This window comes from Mustelus asterias, chromosome 16, assembly GCF_964213995.1.
Source record: "Mustelus asterias chromosome 16, sMusAst1.hap1.1, whole genome shotgun sequence".
NCBI lineage: Eukaryota > Metazoa > Chordata > Chondrichthyes > Carcharhiniformes > Triakidae > Mustelus > Mustelus asterias.
Window position 1 is genome coordinate 57,265,290 of NC_135816.1, and position 26,467 is coordinate 57,291,756.

The window sequence follows — 26,467 nt, forward strand, 5'->3', positions numbered from 1 at the left end:
CAATGTTTGTGGATCACATGCTGCTTTAGTTTGTGGTTCTGTGAAAACTGAAGCCTCATAGCCTTATCGAGGCTAGATGCAATAAAAGAACTTGGAAGGACGTGAACTTGCAAATAGATCCACTCTTTCAAGCTATAGGGGGAAGAAGCTAAACAAAAGTGTGATTTTTATTTCCAGTGACATAGTTACAAATTGCTGAAGCAACAAGTGAGCACTGAATTCTGCAGCTGTTCCCTCGGGGGGCCTGAAGAATGATCCATTGTTTTATTTTTATTCAGACAGACTTTTGGAAATCTGCATTTGATGCTAAAATGTTAGAACACACCAAATCCCCACATGATTCCAGCAACAATAATGGAATATTATCTGTGCAAAACTCCACATTTCAGAAATGACAGATCAGACAAAGGCTGTCCCTTGTGATTCCATCTAGCACATCACAAATTAGGACAAAATGTCTGCTTTGCCTTGATGTGAGAGTGTTAGTTTGAATATAATGTAAATTTTAGCCGGCTTGCCAAACACAGGTAGCAACAATGCAAAATGCATGTAATGCTTCGAGCCTGTGTGGCTCTCCTTCAGGACATGAAACATTGGGTGGGATTTTACAACCTCGCTAGCCCTGAAACTGTAAAATCCCACCTGAGGTCAGTGGACCTTCCCATGCTCCGCCCCTCGCCCGCTCCGATTCCCGTGGCGGGCAGGCCGGTAAAATTCTGACCATTAGCTCTGTTTTTCTCCTTCAGGCGCTGCCAGACTTGCTGAATTTTTTCCAGCGTTTCCTGTTTTTATGTCATTAAAAACCCAGATGTGGTTCACTCGTGTCCTTCAGGGAGGGAAATCTGCTGTTCTTACCTGGTCCGGCTTACATGTAACACCAGACCCGCAGCAAATGTGGCTGACTCTTAATTGCCATCTGAAATGGTGTGGCAAGCTACTCAGTTTCCAAGCAATTAAGGATGGGCATCAAATGCTGGCCTTGCCCTTGTGCCCACATTCCAAGAAAGAATAAATAATAATTTAGAAAAGATAAAAAAATTTATTCATGGCCTGCTCCAGGAACGTCTCCCTTTGGAGTCAGCGTGCTGCCTGCTAACAAACGCACAATTGTTCCTTGTGCAACCCAACCAATCAATAGTGTTTTCATGTACTTTTTGAATAAAACATGGAAATATTTTGCACTGTACATAGCATACACACACACACACACACACACTGAAACATGCAACACAAAGGAGGCCATTTAACCCACTGTGTATGCTTGTTCTTTGCTGGAACAATTCAAAACTAATCCCACTGGCCTATTTTCTTTCCTTGGACTTGTATACTCAATTGTCCAATTTCCCCTTTAGTGATGCAATGTTTTCTGCCTTAACCATTTCCTGTGCCAAAGCATTTGATGCTCTGTGTAGAATTTTAATTTTTCTCTCCGCTCCTTCAGTCCGTTCTTTAAATCGAGAACTCCCTCACCATCAACTTGCCAATTTTTGACCACTAACCTGGTAAAAATGCCATCCAAGTTATATCTTTACTTGGACACCAATGTCCATAATTTTTAGGGCAGCGCTGGAACTTTAATGTCTCAGAACCAATGAAATGTTTTAGCAATATCAGCATTTGTTAAGTATAAATTAGGTGGGGAGTTTGACAGTCACAGCATCATACAGTGCAGAAAGAGCCCTTTGGTCCATTGAGTCTGCACCGACAACAACTACCACTAAAGATGCGCTAATCCCATTTTCCTGCACTTGTCCCATATCCTCGATTGTTATGATATTTCAAGTGCTCATCCAAATATTTTTTAAAGCTTGTAAGATATCCGGCCTCCGTTACCTTCCCAAGCAGTGCATTCCAGATTCCCACCACCCTCTGAGTGAAAAAGTTTTTTCTCAAATCTCCTGCCCTGGGGCAGCACGCTGGCACAGTGGTTAGCACTGCTGCCTCACAGCGCCAGGGACCCGGGTTTGATTCCCGACTTGAGTCACTGTCTGTGCAGAGTCTCCATGTTCTTCCCATGGTTTGCGTGGGTTTCCTCCGAATGCTCCAGTTTCCTCCCACAGTCTGAAAGACGTGCTGGTTAGGTGCATTGGCCATGCTAAATTCTCCCTCAGTGTACCCGAACAGGCACTGGAGTGTGGCAGCTAGGGGATTTTCATAGTAACTTCATTGCAGTGTTAATATCAGCCTACTTGTGACATTAATAAATAAATTAAAAAACTTAAACCTTATCCTAAAACTATATCCTCTCGTGACGGACCCTCAACCAAGGGGAATAGCTGCAGTGGTACATCTGTCAAACGGTAACCCAGGTGTGCTCAGGTTAGTGGGGACAGAAATCTCCTGTTTGTCCTAGACTCGTGTTACAATTAGATTATACCTACAATAACTGGAGTGTTAAGTTGCTTGAGTAATGCAGCGTGTTTCACAAGCACTTTAACAACATCATATAAATATCATATTTCCCATATGTACAGAATGCACCTTATAAACACTTTCATTATTTAATTCCTATTTCAAACCGCCGACTGGATAATGAATAAGAATGAGAAAACTGAGCAAACACACGCTGCACCTAAGGATACTTGTTCATGGAAATTCCAAAAACAGACAGATGGTGGCGCTGGTACTCAGGTTTAATGGTGTGTCAGGGCCTGGATGGGAGAGGTGGAGAAATAATTAAACGTTGCATTAAACCAGTTCTTTCAAGTGTTGTGATTTCAACATTCAACTGGTGAGGGGGTACCTTTATTCCAATTATCTTTCCTTTTGCTGGCTCTGGTCTGTTTCAATCCTTTGTCTCAATGTTGCCGAGTTGGGGTCTAGTTATTCTGAACCTAATCCTCAGTTAGGGTTTTGAATTGGCAGGGCGCAGGTATAAGGTGCTTGGATCCTGTTTGACTGAAACCTCAACTGCCCAGTTTAGCAGAGAGTCCAAAAAGGCCTGAACACATGCAAGGGGTGAAGATAAAAATTTAAATCTCTAACGTGGTATGGGGAGAATCTGATCTCCAAGTGTCAGCGGATGTACAAATTAAGTGTTCATGGGTCCAATATGCATGCATTCTCCTGTGTATTGGAATGTGTGTTTGTGTGTGGGGTGGGGGAGTCAAATCTGAAATATATTTCGAAAATTAATCAAGTTGCGATTCGTTTTATTTCATGTTTCCATTTTTTTCTGGTGGTGGTGGTGGATGGAAAATTTTCGGACTGGAGGCAGGTTACCAGCGGAGTGCCGCAGGGATCAGTGCTTGGTCCTCTGCTCTTTGTGAATTTTATTCATGACTGAGAGGAGGGGGCTGAAGGGTGGATCAGTAAATTTGCTGATGACACCAAGATTGGTGGAGTAGTGGATGAGGTGGAGGGCTGTTGTAGGCTGCAAAGAGACATAGATAGGATGCAAAGCTGGGCTGAACAATGGCAAATGGAGTTTAACCCTGATAAATGTGAGGTGATTCATTTTGGTAGGACTAATTTAAATGTGGATTACAGGGTCAAAGGTAGGGTTCTGAAGACTGTGGAGGAACAGAGAGATCTTGGGGTCCATATCCACAGATCTCTAAAGGTTGCCACTCAAGTGGATAGAGCTGTGAAGAAGGCCTATAGTGTGTTAGCTTTTATTAACAGGGGGTTGGAGTTTAAGAGCCGTGGGGTTATGCTGCAACTGTACAGGACCTTGGTGAGACCACATTTGGAATATTGTGTGCAGTTCTGGTCACCTCACTATAAGAAGGATGTGGAAGCGCTGGAAAGAGTGCAGAGGAGATTTACCAGGATGCTGCCTGGTTTGGAGGGTAGGTCTTATGAGGAAAGGTTGAGGGAGCTAGGGCTGTTCTCTCTGGAGCGGAGGAGGCTGAGGGGAGACTTAATAGAGGTTTATAAAATGATGAAGGGGATAGATAGAGTGAACGTTCAAAGACTATTTCCTCGGGTGGATGGAGCTATTACAAGGGGGCATAACTATAGGGTTCATGGTGGGAGATATAGGAAGGATATCAGAGTTAGGTTCTTTACGCAGAGAGTGGTTGGGATGTGGAATGGACTGCCTGCAGTGATAGTGGAGTCAGACACTTTAGGAACATTTAAGCGGTTATTGGATAGGCACATGGAGCACACCAGGATGATAGGGAGTGGGATAGCTTGATCTTGGTTTCAGATAAAGCTCGGCACAACATCGTGGGCCGAAGGGCCTGTTATGTGCTGTACTGTTCTATGTTCTATGTACTCTGTAGCTTTCAAGATAAGAGAAGTTGCTGCTAGTAAAGATGCAGATATGGCTCTCTGTAGATTACTGAGGCTGACTATTAAAAAGCAGCATTGCATTGAACCTGATGGAACCACAGAGTATTCTGTAATCTGTTGATTTCAAAATGCATTGTTGTCAATTAATAGAACTTGAATGCGCTGTAGACAAAGCCATTCACCCGGTAGTATGTTTCCACTGTTTGGACAGCAGTACTGGATAAAATCATGTAGATCCGTAGAGCACTCTAACTTTTAAGTTTATTTATTAATGTCTCAAATAGGCTTACATTAACACTGCAATGAAGTTACTGTGAAAATGCCCTAGTCAACACACTCCAGCATCTGTTCGGGTACATTAAGGAAGAATTTAGCATAGCCAATGCACCAAACCAGCACGTCTTTCGGACTGTTGGAGGAAGCCGGAGCACCCGGAGGAAACCCACGCAGACACGGGGAAAACATGCAGACTCTGCACAGACAGTGACCCAAGCTGGAAATCGAACCCAAGTCCCTGGTGCCGTGAGATCCAGGCCACCATTCTATAATCTGTCTTATTGAACAGAGTAGCCGTATCAAATGATAGAATCTGCCTGCACGTGCAAACAGTATGCGTCCTATTCACCTACCAGGTTTCAACTGAATGAATAGTACAGCTGAGATAGCAAAGAAAGGAAAGGAACTGCATCTTCCAGACTCCCCCACCCCACACACAAACACACATTCCAATACACAGGAGAATGCATGCATATTGGACCCATGAACACTTAATTTGTACATCCGCTGACACTTGGAGATCAGATTCTCCCCATACCACGTTAGAGATTTAAATTTTTATCTTCACCCCTTGCATGTGTTCAGGCCTTTTTGGACTCTCTGCTAAACTGGGCAGTTGAGGTTTCAGTCAAACAGGATCCAAGCACCTTATACCTGCGCCCTGCCAATTCAAAACCCTAACTGAGGATTAGGTTCAGAATAACTAGACCCCAACTCGGCAACATTGAGACAAAGGATTGAAACAGACCAGAGCCAGCAAAAGGAAAGATAATTGGAATGCAAGTCTAAAACTTCATGAGTATGAGCTTGACATAAAAGTTAGACAGTATAATTTTGTGCCTAGCTGTTCTTGTGCTATTTCTTAATGGTGTGCTGGTGGCAAACATTGGAGCAAAAAGAAACACACAAAAGTTCTCATTTTATAATTTTATTCAGTGGTTTGGCTGTGGCACATCATTTCCTTTACGTGCACAGATATGTTTCAGAAGTGCTGAGTTATTTAGTTATTGTAGAATTAGTTTATCGTCCACAGTGGTTCTTGGAGACAGCAGTCCTCAGCATCTTAAACTGTTTTTGTATGGACTCTTTTTAAAGTGATCCCATCACATACGGATGTCTGTTTTCGAGAATAAATTTGGTCTTTAATAGACGGACCATTATGCAGCAAAACTGTCCTTTAGGAAAAATGTAAATACCAGATACTCACTTCAACCAACTTGTCTCCTTCAATCTTAGCAGTGTGAACATACTTAGGAAACTTCATAAGCAGTTCTCCTCCTTCCAGATTTACTATGATCTGATGTAAAACAAAAAACCTCTTTTGATTATTACATAGAATTTACAGCACAGAATACTCTTCTATTCCTATCTCTCTCACATGTTTATCTAGCTTCATCTTAAATGCACCTATGCTATTCACCTCTACTCCAAGTGATAGCAGGTTCCATCTTCTCACCAACCTCTAGGGAAAGAAGTTGTGGAATATGAGATCAGCAAGATGTCTCCCGAAGATTCAATGTTGACTCTGATTGGAGTTTGGTTCTGTAAAGTCCAAAGTTGCAGTGTCTGCTGAATATGATGCGTCTTTATTCAATGCCTACGCAATTTATTGATTAGCATTCTGCTCTGAAGTAGAGTCCTGGCTGATTCACTTGACTCCCTTCCAATAGAGATAAGGCCAACTAATGCCCTGACTAAGAGCAGCACCATCCCGGCAACTGAATCTGGGATTCTCCGGTTCGAATACTGCAGAAGAGTGGCACAGTGGTTAGAACTTAGAATCTTAGAATCTTAGAAACCCCACAGCACAGAAAGAGGCCATTCGGCCCATCGAGTCTGCACCGACCACAATCCCACCCAGGCCCTACCACCATATCCCTACATATTTACCCACTACTCCCTCTAACCTACGGACACTAAGGGCAATTTTTAGCATGGCCAATCAACCTAACCTGCACATCTTTGGACTGTAGGAGGAAACCGGAGCACCCGGAGGAAACCCATGCAGACACGAGGAGAATGTGCAAACTCCACACAGACAGTGACCCAAGCCGGGAATCGAACCCAGGTCCCTGGAGCTGTGAAGCAGCAGTGCTAACCACTGTGCTACCGTGCCGCCCACAGTACCAGGCACCCGGGTTCAATTCCGGCCTCAGGTCACTGTGTGTGTGGAGTTTGCACATTTTTCCTGTGTCTACGTGGGTTTCCTCCCGGGTGCTCTGGTTTCCTCCCACAGTCCAAAGATGTGCGGGTTACGTTGATTGGCCATGCTAAATTGACCCTTGTGTCAGGGGATTAACAGAGTAAATATATAGGGTTGTGGGGATAGGGCCTGGGTGGGATCATTCCTGGTGCAGGCTTGATGGGCCAAATGGCCTCCTTCTGCACTGCAGGGTTTCTATATTCTAAGACATTAGATAGCGAAATAAATATATATTTTTTGATTATCTGGCTCCCACTAATCTCCAGGTTTTACTTATTCTAGTTAACTTGAAGTGAAGAAGCCTTTGATTTTGACTGAACTGTTCATTTTCAACAGAATATGTCCAGCTTCCTTGGCAACGCTCAGATTTGTGTTCAGAAAGAAATTCCACTGCTATATATTTAGATTGTGATCAATTTCATGTTTTATTATAAACCTATAACAGATGTAGCATCTGAAGTATTGAGAATGATCTGCTGCCTATAGTGAGTTAAATGATAACTAAGCTGGTGGTGCAATCTCAATTTCATCTCTGCTTTGAACTCTAAGCATTCTCAAACAAATGAAAATGCTCAGTTCTCAGACTAACTGAGAGAACTATCCAGGGGGCCATCAACCAGAGATCAACCTAGTCACACAAAGTCCACTTCCTTTGGGTGAATGCTGCCTGGTGCAGTTGATCCAAAGATGTGCGGGTTAGGTGGATTGGCCATGCTCAATCGCCCCTTAGTGTCAGGGGGGCTAGTAGAGTAAATATGTGGCATTACAGGGATAGGGCCTGGGTGGGATTGTTTTCGGTGCAGGCTTGATGGGCCAAATGGCCTCACTCTGCACTGCAGATATTCTATGGACCCTATTTTACCATTGCGTCGCGCCCGTTTTCGGACGCAAAAACGTGGTAAAGTCGGGTGTGAGGCCATTAACGCGATCCGCGTCCGCGCAGATTGCCACTTTACCGAAACCCGGGAATGGCCGCGATTCGCTTCACGCCCAAAACAGGCGCAATGGCGATTTAAATGTATTTGCATGTATTTCAGTTAAATTAATGAACTGCCCGCCCGACTTTATCAGCAATTCCCCTTTTACCGCCGCGTTCGCCGATCCGGAATCACGCCGAAATGAACCTGCTTAATAAAAGTCTGAATCGGACGCTCCAGCTGCTGAACGGCTCCCTGATTCAGATCGAGGTCGGGGGGAGGAGGGAGGCAGGTCAGATCATTCTCTGGTGAGGGAGAGAGAGTGAGACTTGATCATTGTCTGGTTGGGGGGGTGGAGGAGGAGGAGGCGGGTCAGATGTATCTCTGGTGGGGACGGAGGCCCGATCGTTGTCTGGTGGTGGGGGGGGGGGAATGCTGATCGTTGTCTGGTGGTGGTGGGGGAGGGCTGATCATTGTCTGGTGGTGGGGGGGGCTGACCCTTGTTTGGTGGGGGGGGGAGGGCCGATCGTTGTCAGGTGGTTGGGGGGGGCGGAGGAGGGCCGATCGTTGTCTGATGGTGGTGGTGGGGGAGGGGGGGGAAGGCTGATCATTGTCTGCTGGGGAGGGAGGAGGAGGCGGGTCAGATGTTTCTCTGGGGGGGGGGGGGAAGTGAGGCCAGATTGTTCTCTGGTGGGGAGGGGCAGGCCCGATCGCTCACTGGTGGGGGGGGGGGGGGGCAGGGGGGTCCGCTGCCACTCTGCGGGTGATCGGTGGGGGGGTGAAGGGAGCAGGGAGTCGCAATCGGTCTGGGTAGCGGGGGTGTGTGGATAAGGGGGACAGTGATGTGTGTGGGAGCCATCGCTCCCGCTTTTCGCTCCCGGGCCGCCTTAAACGTTTTCTGCGGCCCGGGAGCGATCTGACACGGGCGCGCATTTTCAATTTTTTTTCTAACTGCGCATGCGCAGTTCAGAGCTCCGATCATTTCGGGCGCGCTAAGCCCTGCCCACAGCGCGAATGGGACTGCTGATTTTTTTTTTCAGGCTAAGTGCGTATGGGAGCGCCTGAAAGCAGATTTCTAAGTCAGTTCTGAATTGCGCCCAGATTCAGCACTTAGAATGAAAATGGTAAAATCGGGCCCTCTGATTCTATGGCTGGAATTTTACCGGCACGCCCACCCCGATTCCGTGGGTGGGCGAGGCTCGGAGAACAGTATTCTCCGTTGGCCTCGGGCAGGATCGTACGAACCTCGGGTAGACGTGCCGGTAAAATTCTACCCTATGATTCTGTAATTCTATTCTATGATTACGTCCATGAAGTAGTTTACATCCAAGAGAACAGTGGGAGCCTCCAATTGCCCATCAGTTCAGTCTGACTCATAATGGAGACTGAAAACTCAACATTGCGTGTGTCAGGTTATACTCTCCAACGCGACACTTTGATAGTAGCTTCGAGCCAAACCCTGAGATTTATTCATTTTTCTTTGATTTAAGAATGGTAATAAGATGCAGTTACACTTTCAAAAAAGGATACCAGTTTTTCCAGTATGAAATCAGTGCAAAACATCTGAATGTTATGGCACCAATTTGTCATGCCATAGCTAATTAAGAGGCAGAGGTTGCATCAGAAGGTATACTGGCAACATGGATGGGCTCATATCAGCTTGACACTAGGGTCCTGACGCTACCAAAAAAAAAGTAGCCCAATATTTCTGCTAAGCTGAGCAAGTGCAGCAACCAAACAACACAAAATAAACTGAGAAAACTGGCGGTTCAGAACAGCTAAACTTTAAAGGGAATAATTCTTGGAGATGATGCTCCCATGGTGAAATAACCCATTGCAGCTCATTATGGGTAGCACAGTGGCACAGTGGTTAGCACTGCTGCCGCACAGCGCCAAGGGCCTGGGTTTGATTCCGGCCTCGGGTCACTGTCTGTGTGGAGTTTGCACGTTCTCCCTGTGTCTGCGTGGGTTTCCTCCGGGTGCTCCGGCTTCCTCCCACAGTCCAAAGATGTTCAGGTTAGGTTGATTGGCCATGCTAAATTGACCCTCGTGTCAGGGGATTAGCAGGGGTAAATATGTGGGGTTATGGGAATAAGACCTGGGTGGGATTGTTGTCGGTGCAACTTGATGGGCTGAATGGCCTCCTTCTGCATTGCAGGGATTGTATGATTTCTATGATATGATTGTGCCTCCTGATATCCGCTGCCCATCTTTATACGTGCAAGGTGGCTACTTAGATGAGATACCACAGTGCAGGCATTTCCAAACCTGTTGGCGTTGAACAAAATATGTAGGAACACCAAGGAAATTCAGTTCTTCAGCTGGCCACTTGCAGATTTACCTTGACTTTATCACAATTCAGCATCTCAACTTCTGACTCCTTCCCGACAATAAATTTATTTGTCGTTGTGTGACACGGGTAAATTTGAGACCAAGTAAACTCATTCCCATTCTGCACCACCTCTGTGTCAAACTTATTTGTTTTCCCACGTTCTATGGCATCATCGGGCACACCTGCACAGTGAATAGTAAGTGCCATGTTAACACAAAGGGAACACCCATGATGAAGAATGCTATTGCAAGCACTAATTCATTTTCACTTTATCTAAATCAGTATCGATGGACTTGGCGTCCTGGAACTGGCCTTCGAAATATTAGAATTTGCCTTTAAAATATCACAAGTAATGGCTTCTAACCGCCCTACATAACATTGGATTGCACAGAGTTAAAACGTATGGATAATTTCTCACTCACAGGCCGATTAATCATCATTTGTGGAGATTCCTGCAGATGTAAATCAGCTGTTCCAGATTTACAAAATTCCAAGAAAAGAATCATTCAACAAACGTAGGCAAACAAGAGAGATTTTTATTTGTTCAGTCTCGATCATATAGCCATTCATATTGGCCTGCACCTGCACCCACTTGGACTGCGGAGGTTGAAGAAGGCAGCTCACCATGATGGCTAATGTAGGAAAGGCAACAAATGCTGACCTCGCCAACAAGGCTCACATCCCAAGAGCGAGTAGAAAAAAAGAAGAATGGGTAAACCCAGTAAGACTGCACATCCAATTCCCCAAGTTTCATTCATTACATGCGCTCATACCCCAAGTAGGATAACTTTCCAGGATTGTTTTGAAGTTGCCAGAAATTAAATCTCCTGGACGCTGCTATGAACAAACCCAGGACAAAAATCATAGAGAAATGAAAAAAAAAATTCTTCTCCAAACACTTTTGTTTATTGGTTATACAAGTATTGGAGATGGGAGGGGGAAACGTAGGTGTTTGACTGGGTAAGATAGGTAGGTATACTTCCAACCAAAGGTGATAACCCTATGACAAGATGCATGAAAAGGGATGTCAATCGATTGAGGTTGAATGAATTGAACATTTTTACTGATTTTAAAGATCGGGTCCTCTCCAGCAGCACTTAGTGGGTTGCATTGCTGGCAACCAGAGTGTGAAGAATCCACATCGGACGAAAATGGGTAGATCCAATTATTTTCTAAATGGTGAAAAACTAGGAACATTGGAGCTCCAAAAAGATTTAAGTGCCCATGTACACAGATAACTAAAATGTAACGGAATGCACAGTGCTGAGCGCTGCTGCCTCACAGCATCAGGGTCAAGGGTTCAATTCCAGCTTTGAGTGACTGTCTATGTGGAGTTTGCACATTCTCCCTGTGTCTATGTGGGTTTCTGTTCTGTCTTCTCCTTTTGCTGACACCGGGTCTTGCTAAGGGTTTGGCCTGAGCAAAGTGCTTTCCATGCCTTTCTAATTCTAATGTACCTGAGCCTCGGAGACAAGCACAAGTGCTTTTCAATAGTATGGAGTATACAGGAATGAGCCATTCACCCCCTCAAACATGTTCCAACTGGTCAAGGAGATCATGGTTGAACTGTATCCCTTAATACCACTGGCTCGGGAAACTCTACTGAGCTCAGATTTCAAATGATCAATTGAACTAACATCTGCTGCTTTTTGTGGAAGAGAGTTCCACATTCCTGCCACATTTTGCTTCAAGAAGTTTTCCCCAACTTGTATCCTGTTAGGCTTGGCTCTGATATTAAAGTTTTGCCCTCTTGTCACCAGCAGCGTTCTCTCTAACTACCCCATCAATTCCTTTTAACATTATCCCATAACCTTTTTGATTCCAGGGAATAAAGGCAGGGTTTATGTAATCTCTCCTCATAACATAATCCTTGCTGCTCTGGTAACATTCTGGTAGATCGGCACTTCAATACTGCCAAGGCCAATATGTCCTTTCTAAGCTGTGGTGCTAGAAATGTATACATCATTCCAGATTTGGTATAATCAGGACTTTTTATTGCTTAAACAAATAATTTTAAAAAATATTCGGTTATAAAGGCTCCATTCGCCTTTAAATTTATTTTCACACTTAGAAGCATAGAATCCCTCCAGTGCTGAAGGAGGCCATTCAGCCTATTGAGTCCGCACCAACTCTCTGACAAAGCATCTCACCCAGGCCTATCCCTCACCCTGTCCCCGTAGCCCCATGCATTTACAACACGCTACTGTGCAAAGGGACCTGGGGGTCCTTGTGCATGAGACGCAAAATCCCAGTCTGCAGGTGCAACAGGTGATCAAGAAAGCAAATGGGATGTTGGCCTATATCGCAAGGGGGATAGAATATAAAAGCAGAGATGTCTTGCTGCATCTGTACAGGGCATTGGTGAGGCCGCAGCTGGAATACTGTGTGCAGTATTGGTCCCCTTATTTGCGGAAGGATATATTGGCCTTGGAGGGAGTGCAGGGAAGGTTCACCAGGTTGATACCAGAGATGAGGGGTGTTGTTTATGAGGAGAGACTGAGCAGATTGGGTTTGTACTCGTTGGAATTTAGAAGGCTGAGGGGGGATCTTATAGAGACCTATAAGATAATGAAGGGGCTGGATAGGGTAGAGGTGGAGAGATTCTTTCCACTTAGAAAGGAAGCTAGAACTAGAGGGCACAGCCTCAAAATAAAGGGGGTTCAGTTTAGGACAGAGTTGAGGAGGAACTTCTTCTCTCAGAGGTGGTGAATCTCTGGAATTCTCTGCCCACTGTAATGGTGGAGGCTACCTCGTTGAATATGTTTAAATCACGGATAGATGGATTCCTGATCGGTAAGGGAATTAGGGGTTATAGGGATCAGGCGGGTAAGTGGAACTGATCCACTTCAGATCAGCCATGATCTTATAGAATGGCGGGGCAGGCTCGAGGGGCTAGATGGCCTACTCCTGCTCCTATTTCTTATGTTCTTATGTTCTTACCCCACGAATCCCGCTAACATACACACCTTTGGACAGTAAGGGGCAATTCAGCATGGCCAATTCACCTAACTGCAGACCTTTGGACTGTGGGAGGGAACCAGAGCACCCAGAGGAAACCCACGCAGACACAGGGAGAACATGCAAACTCCACCTAGACAGTCACCCAAGGCCGGAATTGAGCCCTCATCCCTGGTGCAGTGCTAACCACTGTGCCGCCCATTACGTTTTAGTTACCTGTGTACATGGGCACCTAAATCTTTTTGGATCACCAATATTCCTAGTTTTTCACCATTTAGAAAATAATTGGATCTATCCATTTTCGTCCAATGTGGATTCTTCATGCTCTTGTGCCACTCACTTAATCTGTTTATTCTCCTGTTTACATTACTTAGTAAATCACAAATAAGCGGAGGTAATTGTAGGAAAGGGGAGGGGGAGGGGCAAATACAGATGGTGAGGAACAGAAAGGAAGCAAAGACTGAGTGAAGGAAAGACAGAGAAAGGGGGAGAGAGACAAAGCAAATCGAGATGAAGCAAGCAAAGAAGAAGAGAGAGGAAACAGCACAAGTAGAGTAGAAGAAAATAGATTGGGCAAACAGTGAACAGGAGGGAGATGGAGCAAGTAAGAATGAGGAATGAAAGATGCGAGCAAGAGGAAAATGAGGCAAAAATGTGTGTTTGAAATGTTTTTAAATATGATTATTTCTGTAATACAAGATTGACATTGTGGTAGTAGAACTACCAGAGACATTTGAATTATTTTAATGATATAACATCAGATTTGTTTCAGCATGCACTGGAGCTCAAAATGTTCTCTTTTTAAACCAAGGCTGGCTGCTCTCGACCTGTCAGTACTCTGAGGTTTAAACTGCTCACCACAGCAGTATTTTGAGTCATTGCCTGTGGTGTTTTTGTATTCAACCTAATTATTACACAGTTCATATTAAAGGGCATGTTCTCCACAGAATATGGCTTCAGGGGAGCGAGAAAATGAAATTGCAAAGAGAGAGATTTCTAGCCAGGCAAAACTATAATAAAAGCGATGATATTCTGATGGGCTTTATTGTATTTTATAAAAATGTATCTCTCTCGAATGAAATCTGTTGAGTTCCCTTGCCCCAAGGCCAAGTAAATATAAATGGTTCCTGGCCTATTATCATGTGTCACGAGGTGTGAGGTTGTCGTTCCTTAGTTTGTTTTTAAAACTTTAATTGTAGAAATTGTGAAACAGTAGAAAACAGAGTGCTTTCTTGACTGAAGTATAAAGTATTTTTTCCTCCATGAGTGCATTGAATTGCTTTTTCCTCTGTGTATAAACTACAGGACATAACTTAAAACAAATAAGGGCCATTGAAGCAAGTAATATAAATGGTTGTAAGAAACACTGGTTATATTTCTGAAGAGGGCATTGATGTCTGTGCTGGATAGGCAGTGAAGTGAGATGGAGAACTTTCAAAAAGCAGCAGCCTTTGTTGGGCCAAAGGAGAGATTTATTTAACCAGTGTTGTCTAGAAAAAGTTCTGGATGAGTCCTTTTCTTCCTCTCACTGATATTTTTCCCCCCTCTTGCACTGCTGAAGGCATGAACAAACTTATTGACAGTTCCATGGTTGCATTCAACTGTTTTCCCCCAGTGACCATTATTCATGTGCCAGTAAACGTTGGTAAGCTATTCAGTCCAGGGTATCCTCGCCTGATTCAATTCTCAATTCAATATCCGCATATGCTCACTTTCATCTGAGTTCACTGACTGTAGCCAGGCTGAAAACCTTGGTCAAAATCGATTCTCTCGAACAGAGCGGCACAGGTCTATGTGACATTCGTCGATTGTGACATGCCTCATAGCGCCGGGGAAGAAGGCTCAATGCCGGCTTTGGGTTACTGTCTGTGTTGAGTTTGCACATTCTCCCCGTCTCTGCGTGGGTTTCCTCCGGGTGCTCGGGTTTCCTCCCACGTCCAAAGATGTGAGGTTAGGTGGATTGGCCATGGTAATTTGCCCCTTAATGTCCAAAGATTAGGGGGATTAGCGGAGTAAATATGTGAGGTTACGGGGATAGGTCTTGGGTAGGCCGGTGCAGACTTGATGGGCCGAATGGCCTCCTTCTGCACTTGAGAGATTCTATGATCCCTAACCCTGACATGTCAGAGGTCAGTCCAGGCAGCACAGACTGAGGATATAACAGAAACTTTTCGGGTTAGTACTGGTCAGAAACTCACTGGACGAATTGGTTGAGTCAGCAGGAGAGCTCAGTAGGGGAAGAAATTATGGGGTTGTTAACTTTTAATATTTTTTTATTCACACCTACCATTTCAGTAAATGTTGAGCTCATATTGTGCCTTTGTAAAAACACATTTTGTGCCAGTTATTATTTGAGTGGTGACCCATTAAATTTGTTTTTCCCACACTTCCCAGAAAAAAGATAGTGTTCTTTATTAAAATTGATATAACTAAGTGATGGCATTACCATAAAATGATTACTTACCTAAAGCCTTCATAAACTGCTCATAGTTCTCTTCACTCCCAAATTTATATTTTCCAGTGAAATTCATGATGCTGTAAAAACAGAATCAAAAAATTAATCCCACAGCAATGAAGGCAGCAGGCACAGTGAAGTATGTTCAGCGTCCATTCTCTTCACCTGTACCCTGTGATAAATCATTCCCTGTGTTAAACCATTCACTCAATGTTAACCATAATTTTTTTCAGTGTTAGATATTATCAAGAATCATTTCTATGATTCTATGATTCTATCAAGATTTGGCTCAGCCCAATAAATGTTCTTGTGACTCGTATCACAAAGAATTTAAGTAAGTGTCTACTTACTGCCAGAGTGAGGCCCACCAAGAACACAAACATTAAGCCTTGAACTGTGGGAGATGGCAGGGACTCAAGGTAAAAATCAAAATCAGAAGCAAATCAAGATTGGTTTGAATGTAGCAAACAGCAATCCCTTGAAACATTGGCTGGAATTTGCGCCGGGATGGACTTAGCCAAAAAAGCATCATAGCCCCAATTCCAGAAATCCTGCTCCCAAACCTGGCACCCATGCCTTTTGCCATGGTGGTGGGTGTGGGTGAAGCTGTGGGATGTAGTTTGCACATCAAAGGCAGCTGCATATGTAAAAGTGATATGCAAAATACGACTCATTGGATTGAGACATTTGAGCAAAATATCTAATGTTGCTCGAGTCATTTGGAGAAATACAGTATTCTATGGGATGGGTAAAGTAGCCTTTTGGATCGGTCTAACGTGTCATTTGGGCTTGTTAAACGTAAACATGAGTATCCATTAAAAGTAGACAAGAATGTATGTAAAACGTAGATAAACTCATTAGAACTGCCAAGGCATTAAATCTCTTGTCGATTTGTTTTTTAAAAGTCTGCTGTGACTATGTGCAATTTCACTAGCTGTCCAATGACATAAGCCTGAGGATTATTATTACAGGATTAGTGCTGCAGGACTGATTCTGCGACCTTTTAATATTGCAGTGGGGGCTTCTAAGTTCACATTTTGATCGACGTCTTCAGAAGGTTATACAATTTTTGATGTGGAACTATGAACAAAAATGGCAGTTTTCATAAGGGATTGAGTACTTGAAGGAATGTAAATATATTGAATTTGTTTTTAACAATGGGAGTGTTTTTTCATAATAGGGAAGTTAACAATAGCCACTTAAAACGTTATTTCATTTTGGTATGGCTCCAGAGGGCTGGCCGTGGTGGATACTGGGTGAGTTGGCCCAGTGGATGTAAAGGCAAAGAGTTGGTGGGTGGGGGGAGGGGGGGGGGGTGTAGGGGGCAGGGGGGGGGTGGGAGGAGGGTGTGGGTGGTGGTTATGGGTTGGCATGAATTAGCACTGAGCGGAAATCAAAAAATAAAGGGCCATAAGGGTGGGCAGAGGAGCATAGGTTGGCACAGGAGCTGTAAAGGGCCATGGGAGTGGGTAGAGGGGCAGAGGGTGCCATGGAGGATCTGATGGGCCATGGAGAGATGGGTGGGAGGTACTAAGTTGATTGAATGGGGCAAGCGGAGTGTGTGTGGGTGAGGGAGCATTGAAGGAGTGAGGGTTAGGGGACTGTTTTTTTATTTCATTGTTTTTTTTACCCAGAGAAAGCTTGCATTTCTGGGCAATTACCGTACAAACCCTTACCTAGGAACTTCAGAATGGGATTTTCCAGCGTATTTGTGGGGTACCGCCCCAATCCAATGCCGTGGAGCTTGGAATTTATGGCTCATAATGATTTCACAACTCATGAAATTTCTTCACTGAATTTAAGTGGAAAACTGATTAATTAGATTATCACATGCTCTTTATCCACTTAGTCCCCCTGTTTCATTTCTTTTAGAATCCTACAGTGCAGAAGGAGGCCATTCAGCCCATTGAGTCCGCACCGACCACAATCCCACCCAGGCCCTATCCCCATGACCCCATGCATTTACCCGAGCTCGTCCCCCTGACACTAAGGGTCAATTTAGCATGGCCAATCCACCTAACCTGTATATCTTTGGAGTGTGGCAAGGAAACCGGAGCACCCAGAGGAAACCCACGCAGACATGGGGGGGATGTGCAAACTCCACACAGACAATGACCCAAGCCGGGAACTGAACCCGGGTCCCTGGCACTGAAAGGCAGCAGCGCTAACCACTGCACCACCATGCCGCCCAGGATGAGGCCCTTAAATTGTTGCTAATTGCCTCAGTTGGTGGCAGGGTAGTAAAGTCGACCATGAACGTTCCCGAACATAAACTTAATTCTCGCGCAGGGGGAGATGGCGACAGAGTTCCGGTATGAAGATGTTGATTCGGACTCAGGCTTGGTTCTATTTGTGTTGACAGCTTTCCGCTACTTTACAGTATATATACAGTGAATGTTGACAGACTATTCATGCATGGGAGCATCACACCCAGTCCTATCCTTATTTAATTTGCAGCTGACATCCACGGCCATAAACCTCCAGGTCATTACCGAATGATCCGGAGCAGCAATCCCGTCTGAGACTTTTGCACGCAGTAATGCTGAACATTGAGGCCAACCGTTCCATTTTTATAGCCACCCGTGCTAAGAAAATTCAGGTTAATAACGACGAGAGATCAGTGATAATGCTTATCTGGTTGTCTTTGTATTGAATCATATAGTCATGTAACTAAAAAGAATAAAGAGGAATTTCCAGTAAATCAGAAAATAGTGACAAGTTGCCTTATGTTTTGGCTTTTAGAAATAGGGGTTGGAGTCTTCTGCTTGTGCTGGTGGCGAGCTTGGCAGTGGAAAGGGCATTTATAAAGGAGGATGGTGGCACACCGGAACTCTGCTGCCATCTCCCCCTTCTGCCAGAATTAAGTTTATGTGTGGGAAGGTTTACTACCCTGCCACAAACTAAGGCCACGATCATCCTCAACACCGGCGCCCCACAAGGCTGTGTTCTCAGCCCCCTACTATACTCTGTGTGCATCTATGACTGTGCGGCCAAATTCCCCTCCAATTTGATTTGCTGACGACACCACCGTAGTGGATCTTAAACAATGACGAGACAGAGTACAGGAATGAGACAGAGAATCTGGTGAACTGGTGCGGCAACAATAATCTCTCCCTCAATGTCAACAAAATGAAGGAGATTGTCATCGACTTCAGGAAGTGTAAAGGAGAACATGCCCCTGTCTACATCAATGGCGACGACATAGAAAGGGTCGAGAGCTTCAAGTTTTTAAGTGTCCAGATCACCAACAACCTGTCCTGGTCCCCCCATGCTGACACTATAGTTAAGAAAGCCCACCAACACCTCTACTTTCTCAGAAGACTAAGGAAATTTAGCATGTCAGCTATGACTCTCACCAACCTTTACAGATGCACCATAGGAAGCATTCTTTCTGGTTGTATCACAGCTTGGTATGGCTCCTGCTCTACCCAAGACCACAAGGAGCTATAAAAGGTCGTGAATGTAGCCCAAACCATCACACAAACCAGCTTCCCATCCATTGACTCTGTCTACTCTTCCCGCTGCCTCGGCAAAGCAGCCAGCATAATTAAGGACCCCACCTTCTTCCACCTTCTTCCTTCGGGAAAAAGATACAAAAGTCTGAGGTCACGTACCAACTGACTCAAGAACAGCTTCTTCCCTGCTGCTGTCAGACTTTTGAATGGACTTACCTTGCATTAAGTTATCTTTCTCTACACTCTAGCTATGACTGGAACACTACATTCTGCACCTTCTCGTTTCCTTCTCCATGAACGGTATGTTTTGTCTGCATAGCGTGCAAGAAACAATACTTTTCACTGTATGTTAATACATGTGACAATAAATCAAATCAAAACTAATTAGCAACCATTTATGGGCCCCATCCTGCTGCTACTGGCATGAACCCAGCAGCAGGCAAGCCTGTTACCATGTGGCATGATCGATTGCGTGGCCAACTTGTCACTTCTGCAGGGAGGTCTTTCAATCGAAGGCACTCAGTGCCTGATCGAGGGATTACGCATCATGAAGAGAGTGGTCCAATGAGAACCACCCCACTGACCTAGTTACCGACTCCCCTGCAACCCTCTCCCCACTCCTCCCTACTCCTCTGCGTGACTTACCTGTAATCTGGGTCCTCCATGATCCGGGTGCTCAGGTGCCTGCCTTTCCAAAAACCATGATGTGGAGATGCCGGCGTTGGACTGGGGTAAAGACAGTAAGGAGTTTAACAACACCAGGTTAAAGTCCAACAGGTTTATTTGGTAGCAAAAGCCACACAAGCTTTCGGAGCCTTAAGCCCCTTCTTCAGGTGAGTGGGAATTCTGTTCACAAACAGGGCATATAAAGACACAAGCTCAATTTCAGAATAATGGTTGGAATGCGAATACTTACAGCTAATCAAGTCTTTAAGATACAAACAATGTGAGTGGAGTGACAAGCCCTCCGTATACACAGGATCTGCTCGGATGAGGAGGATCGCAACAGACACCTCCAGATGCTGAAAGATGCTCCCATGAGAACAGGATATAGCGCTCGACTCATCGATCGACAGTTGTGACGCGCCACAGTGAAAAACCGCACCGACCTCCTCAGAAGACAAACACGGGACACGGTGGACAGAGTACCCTTCGTCGTCCAGTACTCCCCCGGAGCGGAGAAGCTACGGCATCTCCTCTGGAGCCTTCAACATGTCATTGATGAAGAAGACCATCTCACCAAGGCCATCCCCACACCCCCACTTCTTGCCTTCAAACAACCGCACAACCTCAAACAGACCATTGTCCGCAGCAAACTACCCAGCCTTCAGGAGAACAGTGACCACGACACCACACAACCCTGCCACAGCAACCTCTGCAAGACGTGCCGGATCATTGACACAGATGCCATCATCTCACGTGAGAACATCATCCACCAGGTACACGGTACATACTCTTGCAACTCGGCCAACGTTGCCTACCTGATACGCTGCAGGAAAGGATGTCCCTAGGCATGGTACATTGGGGAAACCATGCAGACGTTGGGACAACAGATGAATGAACACCGCTCGACAATCACCAGGCAAGACTGTTCTCTTCCTGTTGGGGAGCACTTCAACGGTCACGGGCATTCGGCCTCTGATATTCGGGTAAGTATTCTCCAAGGCAGCCTTAACGACACACGACGGCGCAGAGTCGCTGAGCAAAAACTGATAGCCAAGTTCCGCACACATGAAGACAGCCTCAACCGGGATATTGGGTTCATGTCACACTATCTGTAATCCCCACAGCTTGCCTGGACCTGCAGAGTCTCACTAACTGCCCTGTCTGGAGACAATACACATCTCTTTAGCCTGTCTTGATGCTCTCTCCACTCACATTGTTTGTATCTTAAAGACTTGATTAGCTGTAAGTATTCACATTCCACCCATTATTCTGAAATTGAGTTTGTGTCTTTATATGCCCTGTTTGTGAACAGAATTCCCACTCACCTGAAGAAGGGGCTTAAGGCTCCGAAAGCTTGTGTGGCTTTTGCTACCAAATAAACCTGTTGGACTTTAACCTGGTGTTGTTAAACTTCTTACTGTGCTTTCCAAAAACCACCACAGCCTCCCCAGTGATGCTGTTGGGCACACAAACCATCCGCATTTGATTGGCTGGCAGCTTTGAATTGGTAATTAAGACTCCTGCCCCTGCAGTCTCGATTCCGGGGAAGACCCCGTTGGCTTTGCCTCTGCCTGATTGTCATGTGGTTTGGTGGGCTTTCCCAAAAACGAAGCAGCATGGGCTTCCTGCCACCTCTTCAGCCAGCAGGCGAGACCCCTGATGTCTCAGTAAGATTCCGTGCAAGATATTGATTCTCCTTTATCGCAGGTGTAGTATGTTGTGCTAATGTTTCTGCATTGAAAACCCTTCATCTTCTATTGTCAGCATTCCTTTCCATTTTGTCACATCTGCTAGTTGCAGAAAACTGTCCAAAGACAGACTGGTTTAGGCTGTTCCGATGCTTTAATCGGCACTTACTGGCACCATCCAATTCACCCTGTGCTCAATGATCTAACTTGGCTCTTAGTCCAGCAATGCCTTGAAAGAAAAGATTTTGTTCAAATAATTATATGGCCTTGCCACTCGCTTCTCAGTGACCTCCTACAGCCCTCCAAGAACTAGGCACTCCTCCAGTTCTGTCCATACCTGATTTTCTTTGCCCCAAAAATTGTGGCTGTGCCTTCTGCTGCCTATGACCTAAGCTCTGAAAATCCCTCTCTGACTTCTTTAAAATGGTCCTTAAAACATACCTCTTTGACCGAGCTTTTGGTTGCTTATTCTAATATCTCCTTATTAAAGTTTAAATTTATTTATTTATTAGTCACAAGTTGGCTTACATTAACACTGCAATGAAGTTACTGTGAAAATCCCCTAGTCTCCACACTCCAGCGCCTGTTCGAGTACACTGAGGGAGAATTTAGCACGGCCAATGCACCTAACCAGCACGCCTTTCGGACTGTGGGAGGAAACCAGAGCAAACCCACGCAGATACGGGAGAACGTGCAGACATCGCACAGACAGTGGCCTAAGCCGGGAATCGAATATGGGTCCCTGGCACTGTGAGGCAGCAGTGCTAACCACTGTGCCACCGTGCTGCCCATTATGTGACTCAGAGTCAGATATTATTTGGTAATGTTCCAGTGAAGCATGTTGAAACATTTTGCTATGTTAAAGACAATGTATAAATGCATGCTATTGTTGAAGTGTGCCGATAAAGGTGAAAGAAGAAAGTTAAAGTGAAGTCTGGAACTCCATTGTTAAGGTAGGTGAATGTTCTGAGGTACTGAAGTGACTCAGAAAGTTTAGCACAGTATCAGTTACAGCCGTGACCTGGTCTGACTTGTGCAGTCTGAGGACTGTCATGTACTTTAAGCAGTTTTCACTAAAAAAAGGACACAAATGAACCTTGAAAACAACAAGTAGACAAATATCTTACTTTTTGAAAGTTTCTGCCACAAATCTGAAATTTCACAATCATATTAATATAACAATAAATTCTATAATATTATAAAAGCAATGGATGACTGAGCTGCAACCTTTTCTTTCTCATGGTGAATTAAATAGCCCGTGGTCCATGTTCAAGTTACTGTGCATCTGCCAATATATCCACTTTTTTAGTAAGAGATGGTTGATCTTGTTATGGGCAGGAGGGGTATTAATTTAAACAGCCCTGATTTCTCCTTTCACCACCCGTCCAAAAGTAAATATTTTTGATTTGCTTCCTCCTTTATAAGCCTTTCCCAACCCCTCAGTTTTGGTGTGATCCAGTTTACTACTAATAACTCCATAGCAAATTTGAGATAAGATGAACTCAGAGGGTTAGTTAATTTGCACACTCAAAAATTAAATTATCCACAAGAGTGATCTATTGGAATCATGGTATGGGATTGTGGAATAAGAATTTGTCAAACCAAGGTGAGGAAAAGACTTTGCCTCATTTTATGAGATCCAACAGTTAATGTAAACATCCAACTTTGGGAATCTCATACAAAATAAATTGTAAGTGCCCAGTGAGACGAATATGCAGGAATTGCTATGATAAATACACAGTGAGAGGAAAATGGCAAAATTGGCATTGTTAAATATCCAGTGTGAAAATCCAAGAGGAAGGCAAAGTTAGGTTCATGGTAAACCCTTCACATCCTGTTGGATCAACTCCTACCCTAATAATGAAAAGATGCCAATAAGCTAGAAATGGAGGATCAGCACAATATATTCCGAATGCCAACTTTGTCTAAGTCATTTGGAATAATAATAATATGCTCTCCCAAAAAATGTATCAAGATAAAATTGAGATAGAAATCTTGACAAGCTGAAATGGATTAAAACAAATAAATACCTTCTACCTAACAATGCAGTAAGTTATCATAGTGAATGGGAAGAGATGTTTTGGACATGAAGAAATCCAGAAAAGATTTACTTCACAACTTATAAAATGCCAAACCTAAATATGTGCAGAGATGAACAGGAAATAGAGGTTGCTTTTAATGATGAATAATAACATTCAAGCAAAGCAAAGGCTGCAACTTTTGGATTGAGAGATCTCCAATTCTACTTCTTTACTGTCTCTTGGCAAAATTAGGAATAGACTGAAGTACAAAGGACTCCAAAGTCAAATATTCTAATCACACAAAATTTTCACTTTGCTCTGTTATTGAGTGTGCTGTTTAATTTAAAAGAATGGATAATTCAAATCTCTAAAGCTCCTATTCAGTATCAGTCCTTCAAGAAACATCAGGAGATATCTCACTATGTAAAGGTTCTATGTAAGTTCTAGTTACTTTTATTTAGCTAAGAACAATAACACTTTTATGTATAGTCACTTGGTAGTTTAGAATATTGTTGAAAAACAGACATGCTTTTAAAGCTTTTCATCTTGCGTTCATCAAGATAGACTCAAGAATACCAAATTATAAAGGTAACAACAATTTGTACTGCATGAGAAGAGGGTGCTGATTGGGTGGCAAATGGATTCTGATTGGTAGTAACATTGTCAGGGAGAATGTATGAGTGGATGGTTAACTGACAAGCTTTTATTTAAATTTGAATAAGGAAAGTGACTGGTGAAAGCAGTACCATGGGAATGAACCAGGGAATGGCTGTCCCTTAAGCTTTTGTTTAGTTGGAAAAGGTGCAATGTGTAGAAAGGCTCTTTTTGTTTGCAAAGGAGAGGGCCGTGTGTGTGAAACTGTGTAGCTTCCAGCACACGTAAGTGAGCCAAACTGCAAGTACTCAACCAGTTTTGCAAAACTCAAAACATGTGCTGGAATTTTACCGCCTCGCCCGCCCGAGGCTCGTAAGATCCTGCCCAAAGCCAATGGAGAATGCCATTCTGCGAGGCTCGCTCACCCCGATTCTGGGGTGGGCGAGGTGGCAAAATTCCAGGCATAGTGTCCAATATTACATGTGATTTCATGATTGAACAACACTTACTAAGCAATCCTCATGGTGCACTGACCACCAATTTAAGCCAGGCTTCAACAGGGTGTCTCTTTTTTAGCAATATTTTAGGTTGTGTGAAATACATTGGTATAATTTTTAATCAGAGATAACTGTAAAGTTGATAGATGGCTGGAGGTGATATTTTCCAAAATGAAATTTATTCATTATCTTTGGGTTTTTTAAAACTATTTTCTTAACTATTTTCATGGCTTATTTTTCCTGTGTTTAACTTTATTATCATACTTTTTATAAACATAAGCCCTACATTGGACTTTCAACTGGTGTGAATGGGGTGGGACATTACCATATAGGTGACTTATCTATTACACAAGGTAAAGGATTCTGTTTTTTCAGTGTGTATTATTAGGGCCATGAAATCATAACTGCACAAAAATCAAGGAATTGAATTGCCTCCTTCCTTAATTTTTGAAACTTCTACTGTATCATCCTGTAATCTGCATTGTTCTAGTGAAAAATTAACAATTTTACTCTGGACTTTCTCAAACTAGCAGTCCCAGCTTCTCCCATCCCATAACGGATGTCCAATGAGTGTCGTAGAGCTCAGGCAAGCCTGATTCTGGCACTGATGCCTGGACTACATCCTGCGAACTTTGAAGTCATAAAATAATTTGCTTTGGAGAGAGAGAGAGAGACAATCTCATCTTCAAACTTTAGGAGGTGTATCTCCAAGAGATTACCATCCTGGAAAAACTATAAACTATCCTTTTTTCAAAGTTTTTTTTTGCAATGAACAATCATTAAGTTGTTAATTGTCTGAGGGAGGTGGTGAGTTCAGATCAGTGGGTTACGATGCTGTATTTAATATGATACACTGCTAGCTATTATGTGCAGAGATTCCTCTTTGTGACTATTAAACTTTACATTGTTTTGCCACAGTCCTGAAGACTGAATGATAAATCTTAGCAACATCAAACGAATTACCAGCACAGGAAAATCATAACCTTAGAAATTGTTAGCAATGAAAAGATACCATTGTCCCCATTTAATTTTGCTGAATGCAATTCTAGAGTTCAGTAATAGGTTTCTGTAACCAGTCTTCTTTACAGGATGTGCAGTAACATTAACTGATACGTAAGACAAGGGAAAACAAACTTTACCTGAGCTGCTTAACTGACGCCTTTCACAGTTTGGTCGGCAACTTCTATTCCCATAGGTTTTAAATCAAACCGTGCTGCTTTAATGACTCAACGCACCCAGTACTTCCTTCCACTTCAAATAAAATCTTCTAATGGATAGTGCATCCTACGGAATCCATAACAGACCAAAGCAATTACTGTGTTCAAAACGCAATCCTTTGTGTTCTCTTAAGGTCCTTAATCTTGATTCTTAATGATCGAATTTCTTTTTGTCAGACTACGAAAGCCAGATGCATGCCAAGGCATTCATCAAGTTTACAAACATTGTACTATATCATTTTATTACTTACTATAATTTAACCAACGTACAAAGTTTCCAGGACAGGATAAAGGAACTGAACTACGGTCATTCAACTATTGAAGGTGAGAAGTTGAAAAAATATATAAAAATGTTATACTTGCAATGTTTCCTGAGGACATGTAGGGCAAAGCTCATAAAAACAATTTTAAGCAAAGCAAATCCAAAGTGATTCCCACATGTAGGAATCTACCAGATTTAAGGTATCAACTCAGTGCCCGTTCTTAACCATTTACATGCTGATTTCAAATAACAAGGAGTAGCATGGTGGCACAGAGGTTAGTACTGCTGCCTCACAGCGCTAGCGACCTGGGTTCAATTCTGGCCTTCGGTGACTGTCTGTGTGGAGTTTGCACATTCTCCCTGTGTCTGTGTGGATTTCCTTTGGGTGCAGTGGTTTCCTCCCACAGTCTAAAGATATGCAGGTTAGGTGGATTGGCCATGCTAAATTGCCCCTTACTATCCAGGGGTGTGTGGGTTGGGTGGTTTAGTCATGTTAAATGTGCAGGATTACGAGGATAGTGTGGACCTGGGTAAGATGCTGTTTCGGAGAGTCGGTGCAGATTCAATGGGCTGAATGGCCTCCTGCTGCAATGGGCTGGTTGCTGAACAGGAAACAGCCAGGGTGCTGGCAGTGTGACTGCACTGGGAGGTCAAATGCTGTAACCCTGAGAGAGAACAGCAGACTTG

General features: G+C 43.9%; 2 protein-coding genes across 2 annotated transcripts in view; one reads left to right on the forward strand and one right to left on the reverse strand.

Annotated features, from left to right (window-relative positions):
* ccnjl (cyclin J-like) overlaps window positions 1-18,083 on the forward strand; it is a 120,774-nt gene extending 102,691 nt beyond the window's left edge. The window contains exon 6 of the mRNA XM_078231164.1: window positions 17,838-18,083. Within this exon, the coding sequence (XP_078087290.1) occupies window positions 17,838-17,902 (65 nt within the window). The 3' untranslated portion in view covers window positions 17,903-18,083. The remainder of the gene's footprint in view (window positions 1-17,837) is intronic.
* LOC144505196 (gastrotropin-like) lies at window positions 5,434-26,167 on the reverse strand. Its single transcript, XM_078231167.1, has 6 exons — window positions 25,882-26,167; window positions 25,441-25,585; window positions 15,390-15,460; window positions 9,977-10,149; window positions 5,723-5,812; window positions 5,434-5,632 (listed from the first exon to the last, which is right to left on the reverse strand). Exons 3-6 carry the CDS (start codon window positions 15,454-15,456, stop codon window positions 5,579-5,581), a joined length of 384 nt encoding a protein of 127 aa, XP_078087293.1. The 5' UTR covers window positions 15,457-15,460; window positions 25,441-25,585; window positions 25,882-26,167; the 3' UTR covers window positions 5,434-5,578.
* Window positions 26,168-26,467: the final 300 nt, after the last annotated feature.